Source organism: Lipotes vexillifer, unplaced genomic scaffold (genome assembly GCF_000442215.2).
Source record: "Lipotes vexillifer unplaced genomic scaffold, Lipotes_vexillifer_v1.1 scaffold1529, whole genome shotgun sequence".
NCBI lineage: Eukaryota > Metazoa > Chordata > Mammalia > Artiodactyla > Lipotidae > Lipotes > Lipotes vexillifer.
Genome location: NW_006784325.1, coordinates 398,716 through 408,181, shown reverse-complemented (window position 1 = coordinate 408,181; position 9,466 = coordinate 398,716). Strand labels below are relative to the sequence as shown.

General features: G+C 51.9%; 1 protein-coding gene across 1 annotated transcript in view; it reads left to right on the top strand.

Moving 5' to 3' along the window:
- Positions 1-1,140, top strand: part of CHFR (checkpoint with forkhead and ring finger domains) — a 17,447-nt gene extending 16,307 nt beyond the window's left edge. The window contains exon 16 of the mRNA XM_007456681.1: positions 1,098-1,140. Within this exon, the coding sequence (XP_007456743.1) occupies positions 1,098-1,140 (43 nt within the window). The remainder of the gene's footprint in view (positions 1-1,097) is intronic.
- The last annotated feature ends 8,326 nt before the right edge of the window (positions 1,141-9,466 follow it).

Below are 9,466 nucleotides of genomic sequence, written 5' to 3'. Positions count from 1 at the left end.
GCAAACCCACGCTGTCCCTACAGGAAGTTGCTCTTCTTTAAGCGTTTTGGCCGAGTTGATATCGCAGCTTTTAGGGATGTGCATGAACTAGTCAGCTCTCTACTTATAAACTAATTTAGTTGTCATGCTTTTATAAAGTCACATAGTATATATCAATGAAAAATCATTACTTAGACACTCTGCTTTTCTGTTATCTCATTTCATGAAACGTTGGCATACAAACGTTCACCTCCCGCTCCACCTCTATGTGTCCAGCGCACAGGTGGCCGTCCCCAGCCCGCACGTTCAAGGTTTAGCACTTTCCGAATCCGTGGCTGAGGTCACTGAGAACTCCCTTCCCGAGCCACGCCGCCGTGCACCTGGGTCTACCTTTGGTGCCGTGGTGGCTCGCAGGCTCTCGCTGGGAGTTTCCCACGGGGTCTTTAGAGGCTGTTCACATTGACGTGCTCGCTGCCACGCGCGGTGGCCCGTGGGAGCAGGCTCGCCTACGCTTTCAAACCGTAAGGGAAGCAATCACATAAATGAGTCCTGAGGATGGACGCTGTGTGGGGCAACTGTCACCCCAAACAGCCATTTGAGGCTCAAGTGGATGTACTTGAGAGAGCGCCCCGGCTTAGGGGTCGTCAGGAGGGCTCCAGGAAAGGCGGCTGCCTCTGAGGGAGTGATTTGGCGGAAGAAAAGGCTTGCTTTGTATGCAAGCATTAACTGTGTGGAAGAGACCATTTTATTCTAAGAAAAGAGATTTCAGTAGTAACAGGCTAACCTTTCTCGGTAAACACTTGGGTCAGGGCAGCAAAGATACAGTCGTCTTCTGGGAGAGGAGGTGGCGTGAGCCCCGCCAGGTCACCCGCAGTGCCTTGGGGATGCTTTGAGTCTCTGGGAATTACCTAAATGTTCCACTTACATTTTAAAATTTAAAAAAGGAGAAAAGAGGCTGCGTTTGGGGCTAGTTTCTTTGATGGTATGAGAGACAAGCCCTTGCAAACCCCCAAGCACAGGGTTGCATCTCCTGTAGCTTCCCCAGGCGCAATTCAGAATTCCTCTGTTGAACGTGTCTCTGATGCCCTCTTGTGTATTTCACCATTGTCTCCCTGCAGGAAATTCAATCACATCTGTGAACAGACGAGGTTCAAGAACTAAACATCCAGGGAGGCAGCACAATGGCTTGGGAGTATTGCCGGTCAATGACAGTGTCTCAGAAAATACTGAATACAGACGCTTTAAGAGCATGTCACAGTCCCCCTCAGGGGACGCTGGGGGTCTCTGCGTCGGGCACTCTGGCGCGATATTTCTCTTGTGGAGCGAGACCCTCTCGGCGAGAACCCCTACCAGTGGCGCCCAGAGCCCTGGGCCAGAGCAGGAGCTGTCAGCTGTCCCCTCCTGTTGAAGACGACCACGAGGTTTGCTCTCTGTACCTTTCGCACAGCCACGGTCAAAGCAGACGTCTCTTCTTCAAGAAAAGTGCCCTGGGAGAAGGAGGGGAATTTGTCAGAAATGCTGTGCTGTTTGAGGGAAGGGAACAAAGTTTCCAGCCGGGGCGCGCACAGCGGCTGACCTGTGCACTTTCATAGCTTTGGTGCTCATCTCCTAATAAGACTTAACTATCGCAAACTGTAGCACAAATGATATAACTTATAATTTACAAGTTGACTAAAATGGGAGATAGTGTGGTATTTGAAAGAAAAGCATATGTTTCTGTTTATAAAAGAAAAATCATCAGACGTCCGGGGCCCCAGCGCCAAGGGCATGATTGGGTCACTGCCACGCCGGGCTCCTCGGCACAACTGCAGCCCTGCCAACCTGTCCCGCCTTCTTCACTCCTCCCCTGCGGCCGGGGCCGGGGTGGCCCAGGGACCTGGGGTGCAGGTCGTCCCTGGTGGTGCCCCGGCCTGCCAGTAGCAGCTTCTCCCCACCGAGAGCTTCCACAAGTCCTTGCCCTTTCCGCCTGCTATGGGTTTGCCGTGTCATCTGGAATAATACTTGAAATTTTATTGTTTAAAAAAAAAAAGTTGTTTATCATTCGCTGAAATCACCCGTTAACGTTTGTTTGCGAAATTGTACCTGTTTTGCTTCTTCTCAGGAATACGATTCTCCACTTTGTGTTGCTCTTGATACGGACTCTGAGGAGCAGCCCCGTGGAAGAAGGCCTCCCTCCCGCGCTCTAATAAACAAGCCGTGTCTGTTTCTCTCCCCGGCACGTTCGTTCGTGTGCGGTTGTGATGTGCTCCCTCCTGTCACGGTGGGACCGGCCGCAGGCGTCACTGGTTACCTGCTGACTAACAGAGTCCACCCGGGGGCTCTACTTGGATTAGCCTCGCAGGCCCTGCAGGCACGTGTGACCTGGGGTCAGGGCCCGGGTCTGAGCATTTGGGAAAAGGCACGGGTTCCCTTGGATCCGCCAACCCCGACTTGGTCCCAGGTTGAAGGCACGGCTTTGTGTCTAAGCCCCGGCCTGGCTCGTGCGGGCACGAAGCTGCCCTCCACGCTTAGGACCTTGACTCATCACCCCCCTTCACTTCTGACCCTGACCCCTCCCTCAAACTAAGAACAGAGACACAGGCCCCGTAGCAGATGTAGCAGCTTTCTTGGCCAAGGCTTAAACACGCAGCCTTCCGTGGGCTATGCTGGATCCGTCAGCGAAGGGCAGGGCATGCACCGCGTCAGACTGCTGGTCCACGGTGCTGGCCCAGCTGCAGTGGAACTTGGATTCCCCACTTCTGACAAGCACACCGGGGTCAGAACAGAGCTTGTCAGCTCTGACCTGAGGCAGGAGCCCGGGCCGGCGTGGTGGTTCTCCAGGCTTGCTGACAAGCTGTTTTACAGGGCGCACCGTGCGGTGTTTCTGCGACTTTTCTCTACTTCCTGTTTCGTGACACACACACGGCCACCCCCCACCGCATCCAGCCCACAGTGGGTTGGAGCCTGCTGTGTGATCCTGTCCTGGTGGCTCAGCTCGTGCCCGACGACTCCCGTGTGCTTGTGGCCGGCTCCTTGGGCCCAGCCTGCGTCCTCGTACAGCCTTGCTCAGCCCATCCCCAGACCCGTGTCCCTCTTGGGCTCCTGGTGCCCCTGTCAGACGGGCTGGCCCTGCCTGTGCTTCCCATCTGCTGGGCATCCTCCTGGGGCTGCACACTTGCCCTTCCTGGCCTGTGGGTTCAAGCTCCCAGGCAACCACCTGGAGTCCTCTTCGGGCCAGCCTCTGTCAGCGCTCCTGATGTGACCAAGGACCCAGCAGGTCATCTTAAATACCTCATAGCTAACAGGATTGGAATCACAGGCCCAGATCTGAGAGCCCCAGCATGACATCGGTGGATCTTGCCCCAGGGAAGTGCCCAAACAGAGAGAGTGGATTCTGAGCCAGGCCTCTATCAGTGGGGGCCCTGCAGCCAGACCAGTCTTCATGCAGCCAGCAGAGAAGATGCCCAGGAAAGCTCAGGTTCTGAATCAGGATTGCTGCTGCAGAGGGCACCAGCAGCCCAGCACCAAGCAGCTGACCTGTGCTCTGGAGGAAGGAAGAGAAAATGGGGGATGGATTGGGTTTGAAAGTCCAGAGCGAGCCTGACTTCCAGCGCGGCTGGATGCGAGACCCTTCTCTTCCTGTGTGTGGTGGCCGCTTCCCAGACCCCAGCTTTCCTCCAAGCTGACACAGGTGAACTGGTGGCCTCCCCACCAGTTCAAACAGAAGCCTGTCCCTGACCCCAAAGCTGATGAGCAGCCAGACACAAGCCTCTCACCACCTTCCAGCCGCCAGCACCCCATAAGCAGGTGGGGCTGGGGGAAGGCAGGCTCCAGTGTCACCACCAAAAAAGCAGACTGACTGCTGGGCCAGGCAGCCTGCCAGAGCTCAGCCCATCCCAGGCCTGACGCTGACGGGAACCGTGCTGCTGGGTTTCGGTTACTCCCCCTGGAAGTGCTGGCCTGCAGTGGCATTCGTAGCTCCCGGCAGAATTAAGTCCGAGGCCCTCAGCACACAGGGCTGCCACCCAATCTGGCCTCTGTGGCTCATTCCCACCCCTTCCCGGCCCCTCTGAGATGGGAGCCATGAAGTACGCACCGTGAGGGGTGTTGAGGACCCCCCAGTCGAGCCGTCCAGCGCTCCCTTGGGTGTGCCATGTGCTGGTTCATTTCTCTGTTGCAAATGGACGTCCTTTCCATCCTGTCCCTCGGGACGCTGGCAAAGCAAATGCAGCAGAGATGAGCTGTGTGCGTTCCTTCCCACTCTCAGCCTCTGCCCTGGGCCACAGTGGAGCTGGGAAGCTGGAGGGAGGCCCAGCCCCACGGATCTGCCAGCTGAAAGCCCTGACCTGCAGAAGGACCTCGTGGCCAGCTCCCAGGGGACAACTGTCACCATCTCAGGAATGACTCCCACCGGTAACTGAAACACAGCCCTTCAGAAAGTTGTATAAACTTGGAATTCTCAAGTTATGATTAAACAAAGGTAATAAGCACTCAGGACTCAGCCCTTCTTGATAAACGTGTGCATCTGGCTGTTTCCTCTGCTCCCGAGGGCGTCTACGACTGTACCTGTAGGTTCTCTGCGGTGCTGCCTTTGATCCAGTCTGTGGACCTCACTGTTGGTAGCTTGAAACTGGCCCCACTAGGAGTATTTACACCATGGAAATGGGTAAATGCTGCAAATCAGGGTCATCTTGTTGTTTTCTGGAGAGAAGGCTGTTAAACACCAGCATGCCACTGCCCCCAGCCAGTATAATCGTGAGAAATAATATTTGTTTGAAGCCACTGCGGTTTGGGTTGGCTTGTTACATAGGAATGAATGGTGCTACCACGGCCCACAAAGGCCCAGCACTGGGTGGCCCCCGCCCCTCCCTCAGCAAACCTCCCCAGCGTCTTCTGCAGCCAGACCCAAACCTGGGCCCTCGCCCGGGCTGCCTGGCGATGTCTCCTCCCCACTCAGGGCTTGGCCCAGACCCGCTCCCTGGAGGGGCCGCCCAACCAGCCATTCTAGCATCAGCCTGTCTGGCTTTCTTCCTGGTGCCGGCCATTGGAAAGGAAATGTTTCCTTACTGTTTATCTCCCCTTCACAATTCAGAGCAGGATGCTTCCTGGCTTGCTCCGCTGGTATAAACTTGGCTGAAGCGTCTGCTGACCGCTGGCAGTCGGGTGCTCACAAAGACCCTGCTTTGCACCCTCTCCTGAGGCCCTCCTCTCTGTTGAGCCTAGTGTGTTCTCTCATTTTGTTTTCTGTGTGTTTCCTTCTGGAGATGGTGATCCTGACCTGTATCCTCATCTCTGGTTCTCCCCCACCCACACAGAGCAGCCTGGCAGGACGAGTGTGGGAAGCCGTGTTGAGTGCTGACCCAACCGTACGTGCTACTGTGGGCGGCGCTGCTCTCAGTAGCAGCTCTGTGTGCTGGTCCCCGGGGCCTGCATAACATGCACCACAGATGGGGAGGCCTAAACAACAGACATTTCTGGTCTCACAGTTCTGGAGATAGGTGTCGCAGGGCTGGTTCCCCCTGAGGCCTCTCTGGGCGTGTAGACGGCCGTCTTCTCCCCGTGTCCCCAGGTGGTAGTCCCTGTGTGTGTGCCCTGATCTCCTCTTCTTATAAGGACACCAGTCACATGCGTGACTGGGTTGGGGCCCACGCATATGGCCTCATTTTACCTCAGTCACCCACTTAGAGTCCCTATTTCTGCACACAGTCACATTCTGAGGTACTCAGGGTTAGGGCTTCAACATGTGAATTTAGGGTGGCAGAGGCAGACACAATTCAGCCCATAACACTTTGTCGTCAGACATCAAACACCACAGGGTTTTATAAAGTCAGGTGGGTTTCCTTTAGGCAAACCCCACACCCTATATACTATTAACACCCCGTGGCAGGCTGAATAATGTCCTCTGCTCCTGTCTCCAAAGATGTCCATGTCCTGACCCCTGGAACCTGTGAATGTCACCTTATCTAGCAGAAGGGACTTTGCAGGTTAAGGACCTTAAGGTGAGACAACTCTGGATTGTTCTGTGGGTCCTCAGTGCAATTGCAAGGGAGGCAAGAAGGGCAGGCAATGCGCGTCCTGAGCCTGTGCTCCGCAGCGGGAGAGGCCACAACAGTGAGAGGCCCGCGTAATGCAAAGAAAAAAAAAAAAAAAAAGAAGGGCAGGCAAAAAAAGATGTGACAGAACCAGAGGCTGGAGTGACGGTTTGAAGGCAGAGGGAGAGCCGCAAGCCAAGATAGGCTGTGGGAGCTGGAAGAGGCAAAGGAAACAGCTCCTCCCAGAGTGTGGGGAAGGAGCAACCCCACGATTCTGGACATCTGACCACCAGAAGCGCGAGAGGGTGAGTCCGTGTTGTTTGGTGTGGCTTGTTATAGCGGCCACAGGAAGCTAAGACACACCCTCACTGTCTTCTCCTTTGGTTTTCAGTCTTTAGGAAGGGTCCATTGTTTTCTGAGGCTTTGCAGGAGGGGCTGGAGAATTCTCTCTCACCTGAGCCCCCAGCGACGCCTCAGCTAGTTGATCTGTTGCGGGACGGGGCTGAGCCTCTGCCCCGGCCAGCAGGGCCACAGTCTCAAGGTGCCCGCAACCCACGTCCACACTGCCTGAGCCACCTCTTCAAACACCAGGCAGATGTCACCCCTGCTTGAAAGGCGCCAGTGGCTTCCCACCACTCTGATGGACCCTGTGCGGCTTGCTGCCACCCCTCCTCATCTCGGACCCCTCCTGCTCTGGACGTGCGATTCCTTCCCTTGTAAAGCTCCTTCTGACCTGCACGCGCCGGCCTCCTCGTCACGCAAAGTCAGCTCAAATACGACTTCCTCAAAGAAAACACTGAAGTTTGGGATTAACATATACACACCAGTATTTACAAAATAGGCAAACAACAAGGACCTACTGTACAGCACAGGGAACTGTATTCAATATCTTGTAATAACCTATAAGGGAAAAGAATCTGAAAAAGAGTAGCCGTATATATATATATATATATATATATATATACACACACACACAAATACACGTGTTTGCAATAGCTGAGAGCCCCAATTCAAGTAGACGTTACCACTTTTTTGACCCCTTTCCTTTCCCTCTTATTCAAATAAGAATAACACATGGGGCTTCCCTGGTGGCGCAGTGCTTGAGAGTCCGCCTGCCGATGCAGGAGACGCGGGTTCGTGCCCCGTTTCGGGAGGATCCCGCGTGCCGCGGAGCGGCTGGGCCCGTGAGCCATGGCCGCTGGGCCTGCGCGTCCGGAGCCTGTGCTCCGCAAATGGGAGAGGCCACAACAGTGAGAGGCCCGCATAACGCAAGAAAAAATAAATAAATAAATAAAGTTTAAAAACAGGGCTTCCCTGGTGGTGCAGTGGTTGAGAGTCCGCCTGCTGATGCAGGGGACACGGGTTTGTGCCCCGGTCCGGGAAGATCCCACATGCCGCGGAGCGGCTAGGCCTGTGACCCATGGTGGCTGAGCCTGAGTGTCCAGAGCCTGTGCTCCGCAACGGGAGAGGCCACAACAGTGAGAGGCCCGCGTACCGCAAAAAAAAAAAACAAAAAAACCCCAAACCCGTGGCTCTCCTTGCTGTCCCACAATTACCTGTGTGACGCCTTTTCTTACTTTCTTCGTGTGTGGAAACTTATGTCCACACAGGCTTTTGTGTGGACATAAGTTTCATTTCTCTGAGATAAATACCCAAGAGTGCAGTTGCTGGGTCATATAATTAAGTATATGTTTAATTTTTAGAGAAATTGCCAAGCTGTATTCCAGAGTGGCTGTACCACTGTACATTCCCATCAGCAACATAGATAAGAGATCTAGTTTCTCCACATCATTGCCAGCATTTGGTATTGCCGCTATTTTATTTTGGCTGCTCTGATAGGTGTGAAATAATATATCAAGGTGATCTTAATTTGCATTTCTGTAACGGCTAGTGATGTTGAACATCTTTCACAAGCCAGCTTATTTGCCATCCATATATCCTTTTTGGTGAAACATGTCTTCATATATTTGCTTATATTTTAATCGTATTTTTTTTAATTTTACATTTTGAGAGTTCTTAAAATATTTTAGGTACCAGTCCTTCATGTAGTTTGTAAATATCTTCTTGCAGTCTGTGGCTTGTCTTTTCATCCTCTTAATAGAGTTTTTCTCAAAATGAAAATGTTTAACTTTGATTAAGGCCAATTTATTGATTTCTTTCTTTTGTGGATTGTGCTTTTGGTGTCATGTCTAAGAACTCTTCACCAAGCCCTCAGTCTTGAAAATTTTCTATTTTTTTCCCGTAAAAGTTTTACAGTTTCACACATTTTTACACTTAAGTCCATGATCATTTTGAGTTAAAATTTGCATTTTCAGATGACATGATAAGCTATGTAGAAAATTCCAAGGAATTTACAACCAAAAATCTCCTAGAACTAATAAATGAGTTCAGCAAGGTCTCAGGATACAAGATCAACACACAGAAGTCCATCACATTTCCATATACTGACAATGAACATGTGGAAACCAAAATTTAAAACACAATATCATTTATAGTCACTCCAAAGAAAATGAAATACTTAGGTATAAACTTTAACAGAACATGTACAGGATCTGTATGCTGAAAATTACAAAATGCTGATGAAAGAAATCAAAGATCTAAATAAATGGAGAGACATATCATGTTCACGGATTGAAAGACTCAACATAGTAAAGATGCCAATTTTCCCCAATTTGATTTATAGTTTTAATGCAATTCCTATCAAAATCCCACAAAGAATATTTGCGGACACAGACAAGTTTATTCTAAAATTTATCTGGAAGGACATGGACCCCAGAATAGTTAGAACAGTCATGAAAAAGAGTAAAGTGGGAGGAATCATCTAACCCGGTATTATGGCTTGCTGTAAAGCTACCGCGGTGAAGACTGTGCCGTTGGCAGAGGGATAGGCATGGTGATCAACGGAACGGTGCAGAGAACTCAGAAACAGCCAACAAGCAGCCAACTGATTTGACAAATGTACAAAAGCAGGTTAATGGAGGAAGAATAGGCTTTTCAATAAACAGTGCTGGAACAATTTGATACCAGTAGACGAAAAAGAAAGAAAAATATCTTCATCTAAACCTCATGCCCTATGCCAACAATTTTCTTTCTAAAGATTGAAAAAAAAATACATATATATATACACACACATATATAAATAAACATTGCTACGGCTCCAAGGCAGGAGTCACTTTTGCATTTGTACCTGAAAGACAAGTAAGGACTAGCGCGGTAGAAGGTTAGGTGCTCAGGGGCCAAGCCAGGGTCCATCGCCACCACCTCCGAGCCACTCGGACCCAGCCCCCGCCCCGGGTGCTTACTAGCCACGCCCCCAACACGGTAGGGGCGGGGCCAGGACGCCCATACACTGACAGCTGGGGCGGGGCGGGGGCGGGGACCAGAGCTTAGGCACGCCACTTCCGCCGGAAGCTCAATTGCCCGGCTTCCTGTTGGAGTTGGTCCGGTAAGTCCGGGAGCTGTGTTTCTGACAAGGG